Source organism: Netta rufina (genome assembly GCF_964035555.1).
Source record: "Netta rufina genome assembly, chromosome: 1".
NCBI classification, from domain to species: domain Eukaryota; kingdom Metazoa; phylum Chordata; class Aves; order Anseriformes; family Anatidae; genus Netta; species Netta rufina.
The window spans coordinates 191,167,262-191,194,127 of record NC_140123.1 but is presented as its reverse complement, the minus strand read 5'-3'; the positions used below and the strand labels follow the sequence as shown (position 1 = coordinate 191,194,127).

Sequence of the window (26,866 nt, the reverse complement as noted above, 5' to 3'; positions counted from 1 at the left end):
GTCAAGCCCAACTACTATCCTGGCACTGCCAAGTCCACCGCTAAAGCACATCCCTAAGCCCTACATCCACACTATTTTTGCAGACTTCTAGGGATGGTGACTCATAGAACAGAATCGCAGAATCATTAAGGTTGGAAAAGACTTCCAAGATCATCTGGTCCAACCATCCCCCTGCTACCAATGCCACCCACTACGCCACGTCCCTAAGCTTTTCCCTGTGCAGCCTGCTCGGGGAGTGCTCCGGCATGCCTCGCAACCCCCTCAGTGAATAAATGTCACCGAGTACCCAACCTAACCCTCCCCGGGCTCCACTTGAGGTGAAATCGGTGAAACTCGGGTCGGTTTCTCCCCAAACCGGGCACCGAGCAGCCGGCAGCGGCCGCCTCAGCCGCCCCCGTCCCCGCGCCCCCTGGCGGAGAGACGGAGCCGCCACCCGATGGCGGAGCCGCCACCTCGGAGCGGAGCCGCCTCACGGCGGAGCCACCACCTCACGGCGGAGCCGCCGCCCCCCGCTCCCGGCTGCAACCTCGCCGCGGCTGCCCCCGAAGTTGCTCCTTGCACCGCGTCCCCTCAGGCGGCGGCTCCCGCTGGCGGTGGCGGCGTGGCGCTGTGGGGAGGGCCGCCTGGCGCCGCCTCCCTCCCCTCCTTCCCTCCCTTTCTACCCTCTCCCTCCTCCATCCTCTCCCTCTCCGCGCTGCCCCATCCATGTTCGGGCTGGAGAAGCCGGCCAGGAGCGGGGGGTTCCCCAACATGGCGTCCGTGGGGGATTTTAACGCGCTCAGCTCCAGCATCCCGGCCACCAAGGTGGAGCTCTCCGTGTCCTGCAGGTGAGGCGGCGCCCGGGGGACGGTGCCCCCCTCAGCGGCGGGGGGACGGGGACGGACACCGAGCCCTCGCCGGGGCTGCTGCGGGGCCCCCCCGGGGAAAAGCGGCCGCCCTGGCCCCGGTTGTCGCCTCTGGGTCCCTCCCGTGTCCCCTTCGGGTCCCTCCGGGGCCAGATGCGAGGAGCGGGGCCGCGCCTCGCCTCCTCCAGCGGCTCTTTAACTTCTGGAGCTGTCCCAAGTGCCGCGGGTGGGGAAAGGAAAAAAACTCCCATCCGGACTGATCCCTTCGCCTATTTTTATTTATTTTTTTTTTTTTTTGGAGGCCGTCTTGCAAAAGTCTTGCGAAACCGGGCGTGTTACCTCGGCACGTTTTACCCCAGCGCTGCCGCTGAGAAACTAAAAATCAGAAAATGCACGCCCGAAACAGAGCCCGGTGCGTGCGGTCCCGTTCCTCAGCATTTATTTGTGTTTATCGGTATTTCAACTATAACGCTGGAGGGAACAGAGCGTTTTCTGTTGGAGGTCTACAGTTATTTATTTTCTACGTGTGCATTTCCATCCACGTTTCGCAGCCCCGCTACAAGGCGTGCTGTGCTGGTGGCTGCGAGGCAGCCGTGCCGCTCGGAGTTGGCGGCGTCCAGCAGCGGCTTTGGAGAGGGCTCGGTGTGGGTTCCTGAGGCGAGGCGAGGCAAAGTTTGTCCCGCAGCTCCATTTGCTGCCAACGCTGCTGCTTGTGAGGGGAAAAAAAAAAGGCTTAAATTGTCAGGCTGCTTCCTCTCCTCCCTTAGCAGATGAAGTGTGGCTCGGTGCTTTGTCCAGGCTTCATGGCAAAAGAAGGCAGAGACCCTGAGAAATGTAACACGACTGAATTTGGTATACGAAATGTATCCCTGGGCTGACAGGAACATGCTGATGCTCAGCCTGTCTCCACAAAGTTTACTAGCAGCAAGCAGAGAAACCTTGGTCCTGGGGAAGGCATGCTGTTATGTGTAAAAGCAATCCAGGACCTTTTATATTACTTTTATTTTTTTCAAATAACCTTTACATATGGCAGAGTTCTTGTGCAAGTTCTGACCCAGTTCATGTATAATGGGAGTTTATTTCCTTCCAGGTATTGTTTGTATCAATCACCCTGCAATGTTTGCTTCTAACCTTACTTTTATAGTTACTTGAGAATCCATCTGGTGGTTAAGAAAGGCAGGTGTATGAAACAGCTGATCATTTCTGATGTTAGTTACCTTATTTATAGCTCATTTCAGGACATAATTTACATGTTAATTTCTCTGTACCTCGCTTCAAAAGCCATGTCTGTTTTGTTGAAGCAAGAAAAAAAGTTTTAAAAACGTTTTTTCACCCCGGTATGTCTCAATATCAAGTGCAGAAGGATGGGAATTACCCAGGTGATTCCCTTCTTCATGTGCTGGAATGACAGCTTTTGATTGCAAAATCATGCTTTGAAATTGAGTGTAAAGTGAATGGGGCAGAGATTAACCAGTAGCATATGGCTGTGATTCATCTGTAAACACAGTCATTGGCTAAAGCACAGGAAAAGCAGTGCAAAACGAAATTGTGAAATACAGCAAGAGTCCACTGGGCAAAGTTCAGGGAATGCTGAAAATTCTTTAATAATTAGCAGTTGTGTATACCTAAACATATGGAGAGACATGCTTTGAAAATAGTTTGAGTCATGACATTAATTTTCTCTTGATACTTGCAGAGTTGCAGAGCCAATTTAATTAATAGTTTATATCAGTAGTTATCAGCTGATAATTATACTTTTGTTCCTAGATATATTTTTTTTGCTTTATTTGTTTTGATAATAGTAATAATGGGAACTTCTTCCAGGTTACACATGTGGTATAATTGGTGGCTAGTGAAATTGTGCAGGGTGTTTGGTTCCATGTCTGGCTGTGCCACAAAACAAACTTGTGATTCTAGACAATCCTTTTAACTCTGTGGTTTTTGTTTTGGTTATTTCAGTTTCTTGTTATTCAGTAAGGATACAGCTTCTACTCACATTTCAGGGTGGTTCATCTGTTGGCATTTCCCAAGTCAGTTTGCTCAGCATGCCCATACTGTCAACGTGATCAAACCAGCCAGGTTTCAGTACTATGCAGATGGGGTTGCACGACTTCTTACTCTGCAAGCCAGCCTGCTTTAGCTTTGGGGTCCTGCGAGGCAGCCGCTAGGTGAGGTGCATCTCATGGCATGGGAAGTCTTTGTCTATGAATGTCTTCTGTTAATGCTCTTCTGGGGTTTCTTTATGAACAAAAATCTTTCCTATGATACTCATTGCTCATTGAACACCAGCATTGGCAGTAGTTTTGCAAATTCTGGGAAAGCAAGATATTCATTTAATTCTTTCTAGTTATTACTATCCAGTGTCTATTGGACAAAAAGTTTACAGTCTTCTTCCAACTCTTGTAAGATGTAGATTTCTAAGCTTCTAAGGATTTTTATTTTTTATTTATTTATTTTTTTAAATCAGGAATCTATATTCTTAGGTGCAAGGGCCAGATCTAAAGTGGCAGAACATCTTGTCCCAAGGGATCTTTTGGTATTGGTAAGAGTCCACTGTTGCATGGGTCAGTTGTTATAGAAGCCATCTCTCCCTGCGCCCTGTTGCTCCCTCTGTCACGTGCCCAGGAATGCATCCATGGTCTGATGAAGACTGTCACCTGCCAGGTGGTCTTTTTTTTTATTGTGGGCTGGCATCACTTTGGATGATTGTCCTGTGGTGAAAGAAAGGATCAGGACCTTGGCCTTCCAGTCGATAAGTGAAAGAGAATATAGGTTGTTCTTTATCTTAACTCTACTGTTGTTTTCCAGCCAAAAGGTTCCTTTCCCTCCAAAAGTGTATTTGCATAGCACACTGATTTAGGTCTGTGTCTAGACTTGAATCTACACTTAGAAGCTGTGGGTGGAAACTTGCGGTCCCAGGTGAGCTGGAGGTAAGCTCCAGGCTGTGTTTCAGGGAAGGAAATAATGGGGACATTTGAGATTGCTCATCTCGTGTCTGCCATCCTGTATGTCCCTCTCTGGTCATGTTCTTTGTTAATTGCAATCTAGTTGCATGTGAAATGTTAAATGTTGGAGGAACTTCATATCCTGGTCCCACCTTCCCTACTGTCAGTGCAGTTACTCAGTGGCCTCTCAAGTTTTTCAGTTTTTGTCGTGATCTATATAATGGTCATCGCTGCTCCTCATGGTTGCTGTGTGGACTGACCTGAAGTCTCCTGATTGAGCCACAGCCTTTATGAAACCTTAATTTACAAGGAAGACCAAGAGTTTCATAATGTCCCATGTTAATTTACTTACTGAGTGAGAAGTTATCAAACAGAATTGTCCTCCTAAGAGTAATTTGTGTGTATGCATAGGAAAGTGAAGCTGTAGCTTGATCATGTTATGACTTCTAGTATTGTATCAAAGATGCCATGCTCATCAGAGAGATGGCAAAAGGCTTATAAAATGCTGACAGGGGTCTGCTAGGCTTTGTGCAGGGTCGAGCAGACTGTCCTCATGTTCTGGGTTTGTGCCGGGCGGGCTCTGTGCTGTCAGTATTCCCATAGCAGGCACAACGTGTGGAAAGGCAGCACAAACTCCTTCTGGTTAATTCAGCAGAAATACATTTGCTTGCCTGTGCCTCATTTGAATGAGTTCTGTGCTGCTTCACAATTTGTACAGAAATCTCGTGTTAATGAATGGGCTGAATGGAATTAAGCAAATCCTGTTCTTAGTTATGAAAATAATCTATTTTCAAGTTTCTTGCATGGAGGAACAAAACTTACTACCTCAGGGTTTTTGCCTTTCTGTTTTTTTGGTGGTCTGGAAGTCCTAACCAGTTGCTTTCTGGTGGTTGTGGTACCCAACAGCATGTTTAATTATACCTTTGATTATATCATTGATTATATATCTTTGATTATATCTTTGATTGTCCTAAGGATTGATTTTTAGCAACATCTCTTCTCTCTGGCCCGTATACGTACCTCCCGGGTATTTGGAAGTATTAATCATTGGTTAGAAATTCCCATGGCAGAAAGATGCCGTGACAAAAGAGAGACCCTACATAAATTATTTGAGCTTGGAACTGTATAATACAAAGTACAGAAACTAAAATTCACCCTGGTTTTCATTTACCAGCCCTTTTGTGTGTGTGTGTCCAGGCTGGATTAAAAATCTGTGTAGTGGTTGTGTATGGCTGACAACAGAAGGTTGATCCTTACATCTTTTTATTTGAAATGAAACTTCCTAGACAACCAGCTGGCTTCAGCTGAGGAAAACTGGTGTTTCAGAAAAACAAAACAAAACAAAAAACGTATATATGGGTGGCAGTGTTCTTCAAAACAGTCACGGAGGTACATTTCTTATCACCTGTATGGCTTGGCATCCCTGTACCTGTCTGTATTGTTTGAACTTCAAGCAGGCACACGTGTGAATTGTAGAATTTAAGAATTTGAAATCTGTGGCCCTGTAGACGCAGACTTGCTACTGCTAGGAACAGGTCCCGGGTTTCATACAAGTTCTGCAAGGTCTCGGGACTTGTCAGCTTCTGTCTGAACTTGTCTCTGCCCAGCTGGAGCTTTGTTTGGCCTCGCTGAGCTCCAGCAGCAGTTTTTCTAATGACCGGGTGGCCGCTGCTGAGATAGTTTCACTTTGGCTTGTATAACTGTGTGATATAACTGCAGTTTTTTTATAGATAATTGTAGCGAGCAGTGGTTTTGTGCAGCATGGGATAGCTGTGACCCGCACGGAAGGGCATTGTGGGGAGCCTCAGAGTTTGGAGGAAGGAACCATCAACATTGTACCCCTCCTGAGACGTCCTGTGCCAGCCCTGCCACCACCATGAACTTCATCCTCCTGTGGGATGCTCGCCGGCAGCTCGCTGTGACGCCCTCCCACAGCTGAAGCTGACAGTCTTAGGTCTCAGGAAGGGAATACAAGGGAAAGCCTGCCAGCACAAAAAGGATCAGGTACTAGGAAGCGTGTGACAGCTTCAACTGTATTAAGGCTTTCTGTGTTAGCACTATTTTCCTCATTTTCTTTTATTTCTTTATCTGCCCATCTAAGCGATGCCTCACAAAAGCCCACAGTGGCTGAGAAGGAAGGAGGAATCTTACATTGGTGGTTTGCATTCACTTTCTAAATGTCTTCTTTGATGTATACCTTTTAAGAACCGTTTCAGAAAAAACATGCAAAATCTGTTTTTATGCTTTATGCACTCTTATACATTAATAAAATATTCTGTTAACTATACATCCTTCAAGAAACCATATCCAAAATAGAACTGCATCTCCACAGGCTTGGGTGGACTGGGTAAAAGCAGCTGGAGAAGGACTGGTGGGTTGAAGTTACCTTGAACTGACAGATCCTTGGGCTGCCAGGGATCCTTAGTGCCATTGCCCAGGATATGTCCCTAGAAGCTCAGAGCTACAGACTGCTTAGCTGCCTAGCATTAGGAATATAAACGTAGATGGCTCATTTTGTTGTTTTCAAGTAATAGTTGGGCTTGTGCTGAAGCAGAGTTCAACCAGTTTGTGTTGTGCTGTTGTGGTTTAACCAGGCAAACAGCTAAACACAGCACAGCCATTTGTTCACCTCCCACTCTGCAGTGGAATGGGGGAGAAAACTGAAAAAAAAAAAAAAAAAAAAAAAGTGCAAGAACTTGTGGGTTGAGATAACGGCAGTTCAATAAGAAAGAAAGAGGGGAAAAAAAAAGAAATAAACGAATGGGGAAAAAACAAACAAACAAAGCAAGTGATGCACAATGCAATTGCTCACCACCAGCCAACTGATGCCCAGCCAATCCTCGAGCAGCAGCCCCCTGGCCAACTTCCTATTGATTTTATTGTAAAAAAAAAACATGGTTTTATTGTTCACCATGACACCACATGGTATGGGACATCCCCTAGGTCAGCTGTCCTGGTTCTGTCCCCTCCTGGCCTTTTGAGCAATGTCCTTGCTGGCAGGGCAGCAAGAGAAGCTTAAAGTCCTTGCCTCTGTCTAAGCACTGCTCTGCAACACCTAAAACATTGGTGAGTTATCAGCATTATTTTCTCCTAAATCCCAAATACAGCACCAAACCAGCCACTATGAAGAAAATTAACTCTGTCCCAGCCGAATCCAGGCCATGTTCCTAAATGGACTTTGATTTAAAGTGGAACAGCCCAAGTATCTGTTGAGGTCTGCTTCATCTGTAAGAGTAGCTTTTCCTGACTAAGAATTTCTAGTCTGTTTCCACAAAACAACAGCTGCAAAACTATTGCTATGTTGTATGCAAATTTGGCAATTATGTTGTTGTTTTAACCCCCAAGAGCAGTCAGCAGTTTTAGTAGAGGTGTTGACCTAGAACTTTTTTGGCACATCTAGCCAGAGGTTTTCTGTGTGTTGCCATAAAAACTTGCTTCCCTCTTTCTCTTCAGGGAGTGACTTCTGAACCAGTCTGTTCATAACTTGACAAAGAACATTACTTGGGAGGCTGACAATTAGTTCTTCATCTTTTTGTGAACAAGAAGAGTCAGTTACTTCTCCAAAGAGATACTGTGGATGTTTTCCTTAGTTTGCTTATCAGAGATGCGTTTGCTTTCTTCCCAGTCCTTCAAGTGCCCCAAAGAGGGGAGGCAATCTGAACAGAAAGTGAGAGATCATCCTAATTGCCTCTTAGTCGGGAGAGCCACCAGTTTCTCACCTCTGGGCCTTTCCTAAAAGAACCAGTCATTCTGAAATGAAGGTAAAACTCTGAGAAATTGTCTGGTCTGCTTTGAGGTCCAGGGCATTTTGAATCTAGGGACGTGGAGGCTATTAGCTTCCTTTTTATTGCGTTCTGGCAGAATACAGGAGAAGAGCGTGAGTAGCTATGGAAGGGTGACTACTTAAGCTAGCACTACAGCTGGATGGTTGTTTGTGAAATTACTCTGCAAGAAGTCAAGTGGACTCTTCACTCAAGGAGACTCTCTGGACCATATGTTGCCTTACTTAGGGCTGACTGTTGCAAGTCCAATGGTATCAGTTAAAGTTGAAGGACGGTGACTACTGAGGTGTAATACAGCTACGTTACAGTCAGTAGTGAAATGGTTGCTACTTTGCACAAAAAAAGAGGAAATATTTCTATTATTCAGGATGTTCCTTTAAAAAAAAAGTGCATGGGCCTTTTAATAAGTGAAGGAAATTTAAATGCATTTGTTTAATGAACTAGGTAAGCCAAAGCTGCATGGACAAGCAGAGCAGCACAAGGAATTAATTGGCTCCTTCCCGTGTTCAGCCACTCCCAGGAAAGCAGGACTCATCACGTGTTTCTTGGGAAGACAAACGCCGTCACTCCAAACGTCCCCGTTTCTTCCTTCTTTCCCACCAGCTCGTGTTGCTGAGCATGGCATCAGGTGGCATGGGACAGCCCTTTGGTCGGTCTGGGCCAACTGTCCTGGTTCTGTCCCCCCTAGCTCCTGGTGCACCCCCAGCCTGCTCTCTGGCAGGGCAGCACGAGCAGCAGAAAAGTCCTTGGCTCTGTGTAAACACTGCTCTGCAACAACTAAACATCAGTGTGCTATCAGCACTATTTTCATCACAAATCCAAAACATGGCATTATACAAGCCTCTGAATAAAATTAACTCTTTTCCAGCCTAAACCAGGATAACTGATTAATGAGCTAGGAACAATTCCTTTTCCCAGGGAGTAATTCAGGAGTACTTTGAGGAAAGTAAGGCATGCTCATCGAAGAATCTAATACATTGAAAATGTATGTTTTCTAAAAAATGAAATCAATCTTGCATGGGTAACTAAATTTTGTTACCCGTGGGATGGGAGAGTGAATTGCAGAGGTAGAAGTGAGAAAACTGGTGGGTTGATATAGAGACAACTTAATAGGTGAAGCAAAATGTGGAATTTATTCATAGCTTCCTGTTCAGAGGCAGGCATTGGGCCGTCTCCAGGAAAACGTGGCTCATCACACATAGCGGTCACTTGGATGGGGAACGAGATGGAGGAAAAACAGAACAAAACAAATAAAAAAACACTGTGTGGGGTTGAGATAAGAACAGGTATTTTTGAAACAAGAGAAATAGACTTTAAAATACTCAGTTCTGTGTTTCCTGTGGTCTGTTCTTCAGTGCCAGATTTCTGGCATTTCTGATGGAGGAATTGAATTAACTTCTAAGTTAAGCATAAGAAGCGTTAAATTTATAACAGAAAATTACAGAGCAGGAAGTTAATATGTTGATCATTTTAAAAAAAAGTCTAATTTGAAGCAAAATATTCATGAACAAGGTGAGTAAATGCTAGTTTTTAAGGTAGATCAGTCTTTGTCAATGTATATATGCTATGTATATACAGTATATTTAAATCACACAAAGCAACATAATAATGATTTCTGTTTAGCTACTACAGCTAACGAGGTCATTTTATCTTAAATAAACTGGTTTAGAAATACATGTGTGAGATCTTAAATTTTTATGTGAAATATAGAAAATTTTTGAAGCAAAGCACTGGGCAGAAACTGTATCATATTGACAAACCTTTCTGGAGTTTGTGAAACTCTGTGAATGAATAACATGATTCTGAAAGGCATAGCTAAATATGTTTTAACTTTTCTTTTTACACATTTTTTTAATTTTTTTTTTTTTTTATCTGGGGAAATTGCTCTCCTTATACCCATAAAGAAATCTTTATTCCAGCATTTCTAATCCTCTAATCTCCCGTGTATTTTCCAGTATATACTAAGTAGGTGTTAATGCCATGGTTCCTATTTTTATTTTTTATTTTTTCCCTTAGTCATCAGTGCTACTGCAAGTGTTTTGGAAGGTCCACTCCAGAATTCGTCCAAAACAGGTGCAAAATGAATTCCTTCAGGATCTGTGATGGTAGAATAATGCTTTCTGCACAGATGTTACTAGACTTCTTTGCTATAGATAGTTGATGTACATGTTCCTCCAGGTAAAAAACAAACAAACAAACAAAACCAACCAACCAACCAAACAAACAAAAAGCTCTTTTTCTCCTTTTTTATTCTTCCTTAAGATTGACAGTCATTCCTTTCCTTTTCTTTTTGCATTGTTTATCTGAAAGTCATAAATAGTATAGAAAGAATATGCTCACTATGTTGAGTTGCAATAGAAGTCTGTTTCTCTTGATATTTTGGTTAGGAGGAAGTAACAGAAGTTTTGGGCATTTCAAGTTTCTGAGTTTGGGAGCTTTCCTAGGACTGTTTCCTGAGGCAAAACACTGTACTACCAAAGATAATGCTTTTCTAAGGAAAAAAGTTTTCTGCTCAGACTCTGCAGAAAGTGCTGTTGAGGGGATAAAGGCTATGTAAAATTCTAGAAATACATCCAGTGTTCTTTCTCCTTTTGCTTTTAGTTATTTCTTCTGGTTGTAGCTTGCTGTATGATTCTGTGCCATGCAGTTTTCATATACTTAAAGGAACATTTTGATTGTTTTCCCACTAAAATGAGAATGCACAAAGGAAATTGTGTAGCCTCTTGAGCTATTAGAGGAATTAGTGGGGAAATCAGGCTCTTTTTTTTTTTCCTGTTGACATTGGTCTTTAAGTTCCTTCCAAAATTGCCTGCACTGCTTGAACAGCCTGCTAAGTTCTCGTGTTGCTATTTTAGCTGGTTATTAATGATTTGGAAAATCAGACATGTCTGCAAACTTTGCTGAAGACATTGTTTATTTATAGTAAAATGTACGAAGGATCAAATTGAGGATATTACAAGCTGCATCATCTCAAAACTGTGCATTAGTGGTACTTACTGACCTGAGTTACTGTGTTAAACTTTGGTATCTCAAGCCTCCTTTAAGGGATGTTGGCTGTATGGCAGTGTTTTAGTTCATTAAGGCCCTGAGCAGTGAATGGTTGATGACTAGGAGGATTCTCAGGCAGTGTTGCAGATTCTTATCATATTCTTATATCCTCCCATGGCAGGTACTTTCTGCCTGTCTTGGAATCAGAGGAGCAGGATAGACTGAGCTTTACAATACCTGGTATGGCCAGTCTATCTAGGGGAGGACTACCCATCACCTAATGTTCTATTTTGTTCATACAACCCTTAATCTGGATTTTTCTAGAGTTTTATAACATTCTCAGGTACTCATTTTGAGATAATAAAAATAATCTAGTTACCACAAATTAATGACGTGTCTAGGTATGTATAATCAAAATGAAATAAGACACAATTTTCATTTAAAATTGCCAATTCTGGCATTGCAGACCTTTCTGTACCATACTTTGAAGCACTTTGTAGTGGTCATTATCAAATACAAACTTGAAACTGTTTTTCCTTGGTTTGTTAATATTTCAATATATATTTGCACATTGTTGGTTAAGATTGAATACAGTCTCTCTGGATATGATCAAATGGATATATAAAAATCCCATTTCTGAATAGATTAGAGAAGTTCTGAAGAATTAGTATGTGCAGACTTCAGGTTCATTCACAAATACTAATCTTAAACCCTTAGGCAAAAATAAATATACCGTTCTTTTAAAGCTATCTTTTTTCATATTGCTTGTTCTGAATCATGGATTTGGTATATCTAAACTGGGGATCCAGTATTTTTTCTTTGTTGAAGTCTGAATGGACTGCTTAGAAAACCTATAGTTAACAACATATTAATGTGCATTTCAACACTGTGCAGTAGCATGAAAATGTGATTTAGATCTGAATGAGAGTAATAAGTGGTGACCTTTAACGAGGCTGCACTAATTATTAAAAATAATAAGTTGTAAGACATGTAAACTGGTTACTTAATACATTCTCTTGCTCCAGGGTAGGACCAAAGAACTAATTAGGACTTGGAGCTACCTAATATGTTCTTAAAGACCTTTAGTGGCAGAGATTTCACATGATGTCTGGCCACCTTTAACAACAAAAGATGGTAAAACAACGTTCAACCACAAAGTTCAACTTATGCACTTGTTGTGTCGAAGACTCAGCTTGTGGTCAGGCCTCTTCCTTCTCGTTCTGTCTATGTGGGGATCAGCATCTTTTTCTTCTTAGACAGTCCTTGATTTTTGCTTCCTCTGGACTCTAGTGGCTCCGTGAATTCCTTGGAATGCAAAACATTGGCGTGCCTAAAATGTTGTTGTTGGAACTGAGTGTTTACTAGCATTAAGAATACTAGACAATTACTCCAAAGTGGCATTTTTGTTTATTAAATCTTGTTTATTTAATATGTTTCTTTAATAGTTAGCCCTGTTTTCCAAAGGCACAAGGGTTTTGACTTGCATTCAATTTGTAGTCTATTGTGATGCCTAGAACCAATTTTAACATTACTGCTGTACATGTATATCCAGCTATTCTCCATTCTACTTTTTTTTGCTCTTGATTAATACCTAGCTTAATCTATCTGCCTAAGTTTAATAGCTCTTTCTTGTCCCTGTGCAATAGTTTTCTGTTTTCAGGTCATTTTTCAGGTTTGTCAAAATCTTTTTTTTATTACTATTTTCTTTTTAATCTTTTTTTTTTTTTTTTTTTTTTTTTTTTTTTTGATGAAATGGTTGGGATGATGAATAGCTTTCTGTGAAAGACTGGTTTTCTGGTCAGTCCTGCTCCTCTAGACTTGACATGACATTAGGATTGTATCACATAACAAAGAAGTTTCTTCTCCCTACTTTTTTTTTTTTGTAGGTGCTTAGAAATTTCCTATTTTTGGTATATGTCCTGTTTATCCTTTAGTTTTGCTTAACCTTACTAATTCATGATAAATTCTTTTAGGTATTCGCTGATGGCTCTGAGATATCATAACCATTCTCTTAAATGAAGTCCAAGCTTTTTTGAGTTCAACTAGCATGTTAATCTGTGGTAGAAGTTGTTGATTTAAAGTTATTTCTGTTCCTGACGTCCCTTGCATATATTTAACGTGCTTGTTATGTATCACTTTTCACTTCAAAGTACTGGAGTTTTAAGGTTTAGTTTGCTCAAATCCAGAATGTGTAACAAAAAGAAGGGTGAGAAGACTCAAGGTATGGTGCTGACTGACCTCAAGTAAATCTTATGCAGTAGGAGGGGAAAAAACTAAGCAGACTTCTGATCAGTATTGTTAAAAACATACATACATTGGTGTCTGATCTGTATTTTTCATCACTTTTAGTAAGATGACTTTTCTCTCTTTTTTTAAACAGAAATCTTTTGGACAGAGATACGTTTTCTAAATCTGATCCAAGTAAGTATATAGCATATTATTTTGTCTCCTCGTCATATATTCCAAACTTGTAAATACTCGATAAAAAATTAGATGTGTGGTTTCTGTGATATCATTTAGATTTACATTGTGACAATTACATAAAACAGTGCTGGTTATGCTCATAGCTCCTATTAGAGGAACTGGAATTTTAAAGGCTCTGTAATCGCTCCTGCTTTCCTGAACTACATGGTCCCTCAGTTGAGCAGAAAAAACTACATTTTCTTAAAATTAATAAATGCAGAAAAACCATTAATTTTTAAGAAAATAATTATATGTTGTTCTGGTTTGTTTTCAAAGCTACTTGATAAACTGGGAGCACTTCTTGCTGCTAGTACATATTGTCCTCTAATTTTGTTTGCTTTTTTTCCTGATAGTGGTTGATCAAAGTAGTTCTTCAGTGTTAACTGACTAGTCATTAGATTATGTTGTCTCGGTCATGTTGTCTCCTTTACTGCTCTCCATGTCTATTTTTATCTGTGTTCCTTTTTGTCGTGGTTCCGCTCGAGTGGGCAGCCGAGCTCCACCACAGCCGCTCTCTCACTCCCCCTCCTCAAAGAGGAATGGGGAGAAAATATGTGAAAAGGGCTCAAGGATTGAGATAAGGACGAGAAAATCACGCAATAATTATTGTAACGGGCAAAACAGATTCGGCATAAGGAGATAGTAAGATTTATTGCCTACAACTAACAAGCGAGAGAAGTGAGAAAACAAAGAAAAAAAAAACAAAAGCACCTTCCCCCCCCATCCACCCTCTTCCACCTCCTCCCCCCGAGCGGCGCAGGGGAACGGGGAATGGGGGTTATGGTCAGTCTACAGCACTTCTTCTCTGCCGCTCCTTCTCGGTCACTCTCGTCCCCTGTGCTGTGGGGTCCCACCCACGGGATGCAGTCCTTGATGAACTGATCCGGCGTGGGCTTCCCACAGGCAGCAGCTCTTCCAGAACTGCTCCAGATATGGGTCCGTACCACGGGGTCCATCCCTCAGGAGAAAACTGCTCCAACCTGGCTCCCCTACGGGCAGCAGCTCCTGCCAGATCACCTGCTCCTGCGTGGGCTCCTCTCCACGGGCTACAGGTCCGGCCCAGAATCTGCTCCGGCAGGGGTCTTCCACAGGCGGCAGCCTCCATCGGTGCAGGGCCACCTGCTCCACCGTGGTCTCCTCCACGGGCTGCAGCGTGGAACCCTGCTCCACCGTGGTACTCCATGGGCTGCAGGGGGACATCCTGCTTCACCATGGTCCTCACCACAGGCCGCAGGGGACTTCTGCTCCGGCGCCTGGAGCACCTCTCCCCCTCCTTCTACACTGACCTTGGTGCAAGGCTGTTCCTCACTCCTCTCACTCTCCCGGCTGCTGTGTGGCGCAGCGTTTTTTCCCTGTCTTAAATATGCTCTCACAGAGGCGCAAAACAACATCGTTTATTGGCTCGGATCTGGAAAACAATGGGGCCCTTCCCAAACATGGGGCAGCTTCTAGATCTTTCTCACAGAAACCACCCCTATGGCTCCCTGCTACCAAAACCTTGCCACGTAAACCCACTACACTTTTTTAATTTTTTTTTTAATAAGCCTGGGATTTTCTTCCTTAGAATAAATACTGTATGTCGTGCTTACTGACATTGGAAGTAACCCGAGACATACATGCTTCCATCTTGTGTCTGGACGCATAACCATGTCCTGATGGGATGTACTTGAATACTGAGTCATGTGGCAGTGCCAAACATTTGAGTGCTTTTGTAAGGGTCTATTTGTCAGTTCTTAATCAAAAGTTTCTTGAGAGAGATTCCACAATAGACTTTGATTACTTCTGCTTCCTGGGGAAAAGCTGCATGAAGTTAGGAGTGCCTTTGACATTTCTGAGCTTTAAAACTTTATTTTTTTTTAATGGAGACATAGGCAATACCATACCTCTGATGTAGAGAAATCACGCAGAAGCAGAACTGAGTATCTTGCATATAGCAAACTATTTTTTAAGCAATTTTGAAAAGTGGTCAATGATACGTTGCCCCTGATAAATTAAATTCAGGGCTTTCTGTATTGAATCAAGGCATCTTTCAGCAAAAGTGATGAGATGTCTAGTTTTTAAACTTAAATACTATTAGGGATAAGTGCTTCAAGATTTTCTCAGGTAGGAGACTGTATTAGGCATAAATCACAGGATTTGAGTAGCAGGCGACTGCCGTGTGACTTGTGTGGGAGGAGGCCACGAATCACTCAGTGGCTGTCACAGCTCATTGCAGTCAGCTCTGGAAGCCTTGTGAGTAACCACTGCCAGCTGGAACTTCTGCCAGCCAGGGGAGCACACAGTGCCCCTGCCAAAACGCATTTCAGAAAGAAAGTGGCAGCAGCTAGGGGCTAGAGACACAGCTGCTGAAGATTCTCCCGGAGCCATACTTCTGAAGATATGCTGCTGGGAATGTACTCTTTAAACAAGACACTCCTTGTGAAGACCATAGACTTCTGAAGAGTCTATGGTCTGTGGACATCCCGTGCTGGGGCCGGGACACCTCTACAAGGGATTGTGTCTGGTGGGTGACCCACACGAGGGAAGGGATAGGAAAACCTGTAGAAACTTTACTATCCTTAAAGTAATTCTGAGAAGTAATCCAGTGGTATTTTTTATAGATTCAAGGTATGTGGAAATATTTTTTAAGCCATCATAACCTTGCCTATCAATTGCAAACATACTGCTTTCTTGTTTCTGGTAAGTAGCTTATTTAAAGCACTCAAATTGATGGTATGCTTTGGAGGTCTAGGCTCACACTGTAAGCATCCAGTTATTCTGCCAATCAGGCCTATCTGTCTCAGGCCAGCAGATTAAAAACATGTAATACAGTATTACCGGCCTTAGTAAAGAGAGAATGGGGAAACTGTTAAATCTAGGAGTGCTCATGCTGTATTCACACTCAATAAATGACTTGGCAAAGCAGCTTTGATTGTGGATACCCTCCAAACAGTGTGGATTTAGTATTGTGGAAGATTTTTATTAGCTGATCAGTTTGCTGCCAGTGTCCTTTATTTCCATGCAGACATATGGCCTTAATGTAACAGCTAAAGGGATAAGAGTGTACTATAAAAACTGCTATTCTTTTCTGTACTTGGAAGTATAGCAGGATATCTTTCCTCTGTGTCTGTTTGTTTGGACAAAGGCCATGCTTACGCTGGTTTGTGTACAGTAACTTTATCCTGTTAGCTAAAAAAGGTGTCAAAACCAGCATCATCGTTTCACAAGATCCACTTTTAGACACACTGCATTCACAACCATCAGATCTCTCAAAAGTTAGAGCCATGCAGAGTTACTCTCTATGTTCAGGTCTGACTGGATTTGAGTAGACCAATTCTAATACGTTTCAAACTGCAGTGCAGTTATATGGGGATCGTAGTTACTGTAAAAATTCAATTTTGACTTCTCGGTCTTCTGCTTAGAGAGTCACACATGAATATAGTTGACTCCCCTGTCCACAAAAGCTGCCTTCTCCTGAAAATAAAAAGGAACCTGTGATTTCTCCAGTTCTCTGAGGAAGCTTGCTTATCCTTTTTTGATACTGTAATTGCTACTCAGTATTCATTCAAATGCTAGCCACTTCACTGCAATCTAGAATATTCATGCCAAGAGGGATGTGATACTTTGCCTCCCTAGAGGCAAATTACCAAAATAATGTAGAGTTATTAGACATAGATAGGACAGACTTGGATAGTCCTTGAATACTCATGGAGTATTTTAAACAATACTGAAGTTGCTCACTGACAATGCTTTCTCTTTGGTGGTATCACAACAAGTCATATATACTTATTTATTACAGTAAATTTGGACCTTTCTGTCTTTCCAGTTCGGAGATTTATTTTTTTATAGCAAAATTATTGAGAAAACCCATTCTTTTTAACTTTTCTCATAGAGACTGAGCTAAAGTAGTGCTTCCATAACAGGACAGGATTAAGATCTTCTGCAGAGGAGATACAGATTAATTAAGTTGGTGTATCTTCCTTGGGACAGTTGGGCAAAAACATGGTAATGGTGTGAACTGGGTGCTGGATCGTGAAAAGATTTAGGTTGCATGGAGCCAAGGCCAACTGTGCTGTAGCTAAGACTTTCTTGAAAGGGAATAGATGTTTTTATGTTAGGGAAAACTGAGGTAGGCAGTTTGGATATTACAGTTGCCTGGCTAAATGTTGAGTATATATGCATTGAACAGGAGAGAACAGGTGTAGGATAAGGGAGGCCCAAACTATGTGGGAAAATGAGAGTGGGAAACTACAGCATTTTTGGAACGGAATCTAGAGCTGAGTGATAGTGGTTGAAACATCTGCCCTCTTCCTCACTGTAATATTTAATTATGTTTATGTAGAATTTGACACTGTGTTGTAAGTGTCCAGAGTTTAAAATGACTAAATGTTAATACTTCTGACTGTTGGTATCTTCTGTTGGAAGAGCTCGTACAGAAAAGCTGCAATTCTTTGGTTGCAAATTACTTTGAAGAAGTTGTTTAGGGTCTTTATAAAACCTTCTCTCCAGAAGACATTAAGGTTAGTAAATCATGCCACCAGTGGAGACCAGTAACATGGACAGTTTTGTGACAATCTGTGGGGCAAGCAGTTTTAGAAGAAAGTAGAAGTTTTTAACCTGTTCTAAATTTGCAAAGTCTTTATCAGATAGTCTGGAATGTATGTCGTTTCTGGGGTTTTCATTATCTTTATTTACATCCAAGACTGACTTTTTTTTTTTTTTTTTAAATGTAGTTTATGAGATGCACATTTCCATATTACTGTCAAACTTGCATCTTACATGTATAATAAAATAAATATTACTGATGATGACTATTAGCCTGTCTTAGTTATATATTAAGTACATGCCATATCTGCAGCTTAGCTAAATAGCAGAAAATTGCTACTCATGTCATAGTGCAGACTCTTAGCTCCTTTCTCCTCATTTAACTATAATAACAATAATTTAAGTTTATAAATGATTCTTAAACGAGAGATGTGGTCCCACTCCTGGGTAGTGGTTTTCGAAGCACTGGGGAGCCCCTGGGAGTCGAAGGGAACAGAAGTCTGCTAATGCTTGAGCAGTGAAAAAGTAAGAAGGATGGCATTGCTTACTCTATGTCCTACAAAGAGAAAAACCCAAATAATAGTAAATTGACCATGAAGAAACAGACTTCAGCAGACAGAGAGGTGTGAGCAGCCTTCCAGAAGGTAGAAATAGAGTGAGATTGAATTCGCTTTAAGGTGAAGCTTTACTATTTTTTAACCCTTTTACATGTTGTGACTCCCATCCATCAACCATGGTAGGAGACTAAAACTATCCAACATTAATCTTATTTTTTTTTTTAATTTTTTTTTTCTTTTCATAGCTTTTCTTTCATTTGGCTTCATAAACTGGGAGATAAGGCAGCGCCAGAATGCTTCTTTTCTGAAAATTGGATAGTAGAGGGTATTTTACAGTTGTATTGTTGCTTTCTTCTCCTCAATATTAAACCTCTCATTTTTTAATATTCTTTCTGTTCTGCAGCTGCAATGCACAATTGTTACTTGATTTACTGTATTAACACTAATACACAGGGCAGGATGTAGCACAAAAAGTAAAGCAGGAAATCGATGGTGAAAAATGATTATGTTTAAGAAAAGAGTAGACAATAGAAATATTTGAATAGCAAAAGTGCACATTATCTGTAAAGAGTGGCTTTTTCCCCAGATGAATTTCAGTTGTATTCTCAACCGGGGTGATAGTTATGAGAAAATTTTAATTGCAAACTTAGATGTAAGGTGTTGGCAAAATGGACAAAATACACAATTATATCAGCTTTTGAAATTAGTAAGACATCTGCATTCTTGGAAGCTAACACTGAAGACTGGAAAATATTTATCATTGCAGAACCGGTAGCATTAGTTTAAAAAAGAGTTGCCAGTGGGGAAAGTGGAAGGGATCTTTGACAGACTACGTGATTTTATGTTAGCAGTAGGGTTATCTCCAGAGAACGTTTCTTAGATTGTTTTTATTTACGGAAACTTCCATTGACAACACTTCGGTCATCTGGCAGGATTATCCTGGCATGGATCTCAATAGATACAAAGGTTAGTCACTAATTCAGTAACCTTTAGATACATCCACAGCTGACTTTATAGCTTCCGTTTCACTCTGTTTTCCCATTTAACTTCATTCTTTATGTAATACATTTCAGCAATCTACTCCAAAGAGCTGTAATAGGCTCATAGCTTTGGATTCTTCCTTCTATAAGCAGGAACCAAAGCTAGGAGTGTGATTGTCCAAGGTTTCATTTAAAGTAAATGTAGAAAGATAGACACATCCCCAAATGACTTTGATTTTTTTTTTTTTTTTTTGTAAAAGCTTTTTTCTTCTACATCTTATTTGAAAAAAAAAATGTGTTAACTTTTAACTTCTATGTCTAGCTAAAATATTGAACTTGCTATTTTCTGTTCTTCCTCTTATTCACTACTGCCTGATATGTTTTTAGTGTGGAGCAAATGCCTTCCAAGTAAGAAGAAAACATAGTTTGAAGCTTGCTTTCATTTCTTCTGAGGTCAGTTTATGATTCTGACTTCATCGAGAATGAAGCCAGGCTTCTACCTTTATTGTTCAAGGCAGCAACCCAAAATAGTACTATTTTTAACCTTGTGCTGAAAAGTAATGATTGGCACAGGAGAAGAATTTGTCACAGAAAAGTGTTCGCATGTCTGTCTTTCCCTTATTTAGGAAAGGGTGAGAATTTCAGGTTAAAATTGCTTTCAAATTGCTAGCTACGAGTAGTTCAAAACTGCAGAAAATAAAGTTTACATTACTGCAAGTGCAAATGATTTACACAAATACTGGTGCTTGTAACAGTGTATGGAAGACAGCTAATCAGTGTATTACCTCTGTCACCAACCCCTGTGAGGGGAGCTGCAGATGGATGTGTGGTGGGTTAGAACAGGAGAAGAACAGATCTGTAAGCACCGTGAAGCCAGTGGGATTGTGCTGCTTGATGCTTCAAACACAGCTTAGGTAGACAAGTATCATAGATTCTATTTTTATTAGGTTTTAATTAAAAATGATGTATATGCAAGATACTTACATATAAGAGAATAATTTGTCGCAGAATTGAGGAAGAATACCTGAGAAATTATTTTTTCCTTTTTCCCCTTTCATTTCCTTTCTTTTTTTCTAGTAGGAACCTCATTTGTTTTTATTTTAATTCTCTCATCTCTTGAAAGAAGCATAATTTAGAGTAATTATGCATTAGATTAACCAGGATAGTTAGGCCATCCAGACCATCCACATTTAATGAAGATCTGCTTTTATGTAATTTTACTTCTAAGGATTTTAGGTGATTTACTGGAGGTCAGCCGTAAAAGTTACCTCCCATTTTAGAACCACACTATTTATTAGCTCATTGCAGCAACAACTAGACCATATTGTCACTGATCTGGGTAGGCGTACTGAAAACTGAGGGGAAACGTTCCTATTTGATTGTCATAGTTAATAATTTCAACAGCAAAACAAAATCAGCTTATTTAATTTAAAAATACATTCAGTTCTGAAAATGACCAAACCTTTTTTTTTTTTTTTTTTTCCCTTCACAGTCTGTGTTTTGTACACACAAGCCATTGGAAACAAAGAATGGAGAGAGGTAAGATACACATGGGTATATATAAACTTCATGGGTGTATTTAATGCTGGTAATTTGCCCTGGCAGAAAAACTGATGTCATAGCCTCTTGAAAGCCATGCTAAAAAATGGGAATCCTATGTTCCAGTAAGCAATATCCAGTCACATTATTCTCACTTCTCATATCTGTACCCACATGTCCATCAAAAGGGAGAGCAAAATACAAGAAAATACATGTTTCCTGTTCTACACTCTCCATGAGTTTTGTGAAGTCAAACTTAACTATCAATCCAGGCAAGGTTTGTGAATAACGAGAGGAAGATACTCAAGCAGCGCAAGATCTAGGGGAAGATTTGGCTGTTGTGATGCTTAGTGTCATCAAAACTAACCCACAGGTGTGGTAGAGACCTACTTTTCCTGTGCACTGTTTGGGAGAAGTTAGGTGTGGCTGAATATTTACCAGGCAAAAAAGGAGGGATGGTGTTATACATAGATTGCACTGTCTTCTTAGCCTATCCATGTAAATACTGGAGAAATATGCCTTAAGAACGTAAATCAAACATCTCTGAATTGGATAACTGCAGAATATCAACATACACAGCCTGGAACTGTCTTCCTGTGCTGAGTCATCTAATTCTTTTTCCTTAATATTATTCCTTGAAAGAGAAGCATTGGAGGAAGGGTGGTCATCTTTTCCTTCTCTTGATAAAATGTGCTTTTTAGCTGCCTTACAGAGATGGTTGATTGTACTGTTCACTGTATGCGTGCCACTGTGCAGCCATGTGTAAAGAGCCAAGAGAGGAATGCACAAGGAGCCCTGATATTCTTGTTTTCAGAAATGATATTTTATGCGATTACTACTGTCTAAAAAATTCCAGCGGAAGGGCCAAGGCCACAGAAACCAGATCTCTTTCCTTATTCTTGCTGTCCTTGCTAGTTGGCTGGAGAAACATATTTTTTCTTTGCTGAAAGATATAGTGAATATAGCTTTCAGTTCTGTCAAGCTGAGAAAATTGAATTTGTCTGCATCTTGGACAAAGCTCATATGACTGGGCAACATGTGAAGCATTTTATCTACTGTGTTTATAGTTAAATAGCTGCTCTCTCTTGTTCTGAACTGTGTAGCAGACATGCTTTCAGTATGCCTACAGGATCACATTCCTCTGATGATTTGTGTGAAGAAATGTTAGTTCGAAGACCCTAAATGGGAGTTCACTGTTCTTAATTAAATAGGCAGATGTAGTGGACATGCATAGACCTCTGAATGTCTGGATAGGTAACTCTGAAAACAGGCGTCTTTAGGCATTTGAGTGCCTAAATGGCTTGGTGCAATTTGGTAGTCAAGCTTAAGTTGCTATTAAAGATCCAGATAATTTTTGGTCTAGGATTAAAAGGTTTTTGTCAGAAATTCTGTTTTTTGTTGTTGTCTAAGGTTGGTGTGTAATTTGTGAAATTTTCATTCTATTCTGATGTAACTGTTAAAATAGGTATGAAGCATTTTCCTTATAGTAATTGTCCTGATGGTTGAGTTGTAATATTACCATCTTTCTCGGAAGATATTCCACGAGACAGTTGTGAGGTGCGTTAGGAGATTGTGAATGAAAAAATTCCATCTGGTTTCCATTTTCATAGATCCAAGTTTGTAACCAGTGAAGTGTGCTACCATCTTCCAGCTTTATATTGTTTTCTGCTATTTTATCTTCCTGATCAAAGCAAAGTAAGATAATGTGCTTTTATTGTGTCTTCTCACTGATTACAGAATGTCTCGTCTAGATGATGCCCTTTGGCATGTAGTTATGGTATCATATGCCAGTTTAGGAGCTACAGGGGTTAAAACAGACTTTCAACATGTCAGTAGCTAGAAATTCTTAGCTTATTTTCCCTCTTAAGGCATAATTATCTCTATCTTGTCTGTTATCTAGCTATAGGTATTTACAACTCAGTTGACTGTTTAAACTATTTATGGTTAATGGCAAAAGATAACTCTTGAGGGCAGTTCATCAGATCTAATTTAGATGTCCACTGTAGACCAGATGAATCATTCTTTAGAAATGCCTCTAAGTGCCGATAGCTTTTGACTATGTTGGATGCAAAGTTCAGTTCAGTAGAATCCTGTTCCTAATAGCTGTTACGACAGTCAAAATTCAGAGGCTGGCATGGTAGAGGGATGGGGTCAGGATTGCATTTAATACATTGTGGTGTATGATATTTATATCAGTGGTAAAACATATGGGGATAGATAGAAGACTAGTTGATAATGTGCGTTAGATAATGTAGGTAACCACATCTTTATTTTTTTATTTTTTTTTCTGTCTGCTGTGGTGAATGCAGTAATATTGTGTTTTTAAACAAAACTCTGTGTATGTGTCCATTTTGTTGCATTAAAATACTTGTTTGATATTTTACTAGCTTGTAGAGGTAGAAGCCACCTGGAACTGTGTGGAGAAAACTGTGAGACAAATATTAAGACCCTGATGATACATGTAGACATTAAGGAATGGTGTTCAGTCATTGCAACATACTTCACCTCATTTCTGTTCCATATCCTTTTATCCACAGTTGTCTTCTTTCTTTTGGCTAATGATTTTCTTTCAGACTTGAAAAATACTCAGGGATCATAAACATAGTAAATCATTTCATAATCTCCATAATTTCCCTAGCACTCTGTCCTACCAGCGTGTGTTTTTTTTCCCCCTCAACTGAGATATTCAAGTTGATTCAATAGAATCATTAAATTGAACCCTTCATTTAATTTCTGAGTAGATGTTTTCTGGGCCCTGACTACTGTTTGCGAGCAGTACAGATTCTAGTGTTTTACCCAGTGTTATTCTGGCACACCAGATCCAAACGAAAAATAAAAATGTTTAGCTCTCAGTTTAGTAGGGTGTTATTTTTCAGAACAGTTCATCTGTTATCACTTGTAGGTTGATCATCAGGTGTCCACTAGTGTAACTGGCAACAAATACATCACCAGAATCTGAGCTTTGGTTTTAAAAACATTTACTTCCCCTTACTTTGTGAAGATACATTCAAATATGGTAAAGTATAACTTACTTATTGTTATCTGCAGAAGCCTTAAGTAATATTTTGGAAGAATGTGAATTTCTTCATCTCAAAGAGGATGTTATTTCTGAAAACTAGAGAGAGCACTTCAAAGGGAAATGTTAAGTAAATAATAGAATTGAGGAAATACTCTACCAACTGCAGTTTTACCGGCATTATCCACCCATGGTAAGTGTTAAGAAACTGTGCATAGAGCAAGGCTCTGAGCCCCTGGCACCCACTGTCAGAATGCATTGGATGCAAACTAAATTTGTATACCTGTCTGGAAGTTAGATCTCTGGCTGGTCCTCATCATGCTGACTTCCAGCTTCACGAGCTGCCAAATGTTTGTTTTTGTTTTTTATATTCTCAGTAAATTTCCACTGTGTCTTCTGAAATTTTTCATGGCTTCTCATTCATTAGGCCTTCCTATTCATTAATCCTGTTCATGTTATTATTGTTATTTATTATTTTTTTTTGATTTGTATGAAGTATGCTAGAGGTGAGACGAAGGTTCTGTTTTGATTGAGTCATCAAATTAAGAGTGAAGGAGATGAGGCAAGGTTGTGGTGGAACTGATCCCCTGATAGCAAAGGTGGCCAGATGTAAAGGAATGAAAAAATACTCTGTCATTAGCTGTACCTAGTCCCTATACTGTACAGTTTATCAACAGAAAGACTTCTTCCTTTATGTGCTCACAATTGCTTATTCAGCCATCCTAAATTCTGTATTTAGTCTGTATTCCCCATGTTCATGTAGTGTTTCATTCATCTATATGGAATTTCATCTACCATTTTATTGTCTGATCACTCAGGATGAAAAATTGTCTACAGTCTTTATACTTTCAGAGTCTTCATACTTGTCTTTATATATACAAGCAGTTCTGTAAATTCTTCATATATATGTGCAATTCCTTAAAAATCTATTTGTTTTGTCCCTTTATTATTTCAGTCCTTGTTCCAGATCATTTAGGCTTGTGTTGTACTGCAAGGGTCAATCATAGGAACTTGTTGAGTGCTTGCAAGGAGTTTTCATCCAGCAAATTGGCTGCTTATTCTTACGCTTTCTTTCCTATGTACTAATAAATCAATAAATTTCTGTAATATTAATAATAAAACCAATTAATTATTAGTAAATTATAATTAAGTCATTATGTTAATAAATTGACCTTCAAGATGAGTGCATCCTCTCATTCTACCATAAGGTATTATATAATCTAATTGATTTTGCTCAAAGCGAACACTTAGTCATGTGTCTGGTAATTATGTATTTCATTGTAGCATCTACAATTTCATTACTGTTTGTACCCTGTATGATATGCTTTTGAGTCTTCCTATGTAGATTTCAGTCTGTCTTAAAGAAAATGAGACATTTTTGTAAACTTTATAAAATTTATATAAATTATAGATTTTATATTTTACATTTATTGTGATTTAGGTCTTTTTAAGTGCACTAGTGAAAGTTTATTTGCAATGATTGCTTGTCTCCTCTTCAGCAGAGGGCTGAGACATCAGTAGGAATGTAGTGTAGCAGCTCCATAGAAAACTTTTCAATACATGGAAGCAAACAACAGAGAGCACTGAGGAAGCCTACACTATCCCAAGAAAGAAGAAAGAAGAAATTTTCCTATTGTGTGATATTCAATTCACTGAAAAACTTTCTCTGGCAGATTTCTTAAAAGAAGCAGCTGACTAAGGGAAGAAGCCATCTTCCTTTCAAAGAAGTCATGTTTCCCTTCAAGTTCATGGAAAAAAGCCAAAGTGCAGAAGCACTATGAATCCGTTTTGTTTTTTACATACTTAGGATTGGAGGGCCATTAGTTAAAAAGTGTTGCTTAGAAATCACCATCATTTGTACATGGAGTATACAGGTCTCATACAAATGCCTGCATGTGTTAGAAGCCTCTTGCTGTTTTTTTGATAATTACTATGAGTTTATATATAAAAATAATTATTTTTCCTTTGGTATAAACACACTGTAGAACATTTTATGACTATGCTTTTGCTGTAGTGGGATTGCCACTTTATGATGGTTCTACCCAGCCGGGCAGCTGAACTTCACCACAACCGTTCTCTCACTCTCCCTCTTCAAAGGGAAGCAGGGAAAAAATACGATGGAAAGGGCTCAAGGGTTGAGATAAGGACAGGGAGATCACTCATCAGTTATCATCTGAGCAAAACAGACTCAGCATAGGGAGATTAATATAATTTATTAACTATCACAAGCAGACTAGAGCAGAGAGAAACTAATAGTGAACTAAAATCACCTTCCCCTCACCCTGCTTCTTCCCAGGCTCAGCTTCAATCTCAGCTCTTCCACCTCCTCTCTGCAAGTGGCACAGGGGAACAGGGAGTGGGGGCTGTGGCCAGTCCCTGACACTTCATCTCTGCTGCTGCTTCACGGTCGCTCCCTGCTCTGCTCCCCGTGGGGTCCCTCCCATGGGATGCCGTCCTTCCCGAACTGAGCCTGCGGGGGCTGCCCACAGGTAGTATCTCAAGCACTGCTCCCACACGGCTCCGTCCCATGGGGTCCATCCATCCCCCAGGAGGATGCTCCATGCTCCAGCATCCCCCATGCTCCAGCATGGGTCCCCCACATGCAGCAGCTCCCCCCAGACCCCCTGCTCCTGCATGGGCTCCTCTCCATGTGCTGCAGCTCCAGCCTGGGCCCTGCTCCTGCGGGGGCTCTCCATGGGCTGCAGCCTCCTCCAGGCCACATCCACCTGCTCCACCGGGGGCTCCTCCACCCCTGGGGGGGCTGCAGCGTGGAGATCTGCTCCATGTGGGACCCATGGGCTGCAGGGGGACAGCCTGCTCCACCAGGGGCCTCTCCACAGGCTGCAGGGGAACTGCTGCTGCCTGCCTGGAGCACCTGCTGCCCTCCTGCTGCCCTCACCTTGGGGGTTACAAGGCTGCTTCTCACTCCCCACTCTCCCAGCTGCTGTTGTGCAGCAGATATATTTTTTTTCCCCTTTCTTAAATCTGCTCTCCCAGAGGCCCAACCAACATTGTTCGCTGTCATTGCTGTGGCCAGCAGCAGGTCCCTTTTGAATTCATCTGGAACTGGCCGCTATCTGACATGGGAGAGATGCTGGGCTCTTCTCACAGGCACAACCTCAGCAGCTACCAAACACTTGCCATGTAAACCCAATGCACACTTGTGAATTGTTTGTTTCCTTGTATCCTCTAATCCTCATGATTTGAGGCTATTGGTGATAATTGTA

At 40.8% G+C, this 26,866-nt stretch overlaps 1 protein-coding gene across 1 annotated transcript in view; it reads left to right on the top strand.

The window, feature by feature from the left end:
- Nucleotides 1-705: 705 nt before the first annotated feature.
- CPNE8 (copine 8) overlaps nucleotides 706-26,866 on the top strand; it is a gene marked incomplete at its 5' end in the record, with an annotated part of 102,895 nt that continues 76,734 nt past the window's right edge. Inside the window, 3 exons of the mRNA XM_084306146.1 lie at nucleotides 706-827; nucleotides 12,941-12,981; nucleotides 20,577-20,623. Of these exons, the coding sequence (XP_084162272.1) occupies nucleotides 706-827; nucleotides 12,941-12,981; nucleotides 20,577-20,623 (210 nt within the window). The remainder of the gene's footprint in view (nucleotides 828-12,940; nucleotides 12,982-20,576; nucleotides 20,624-26,866) is intronic.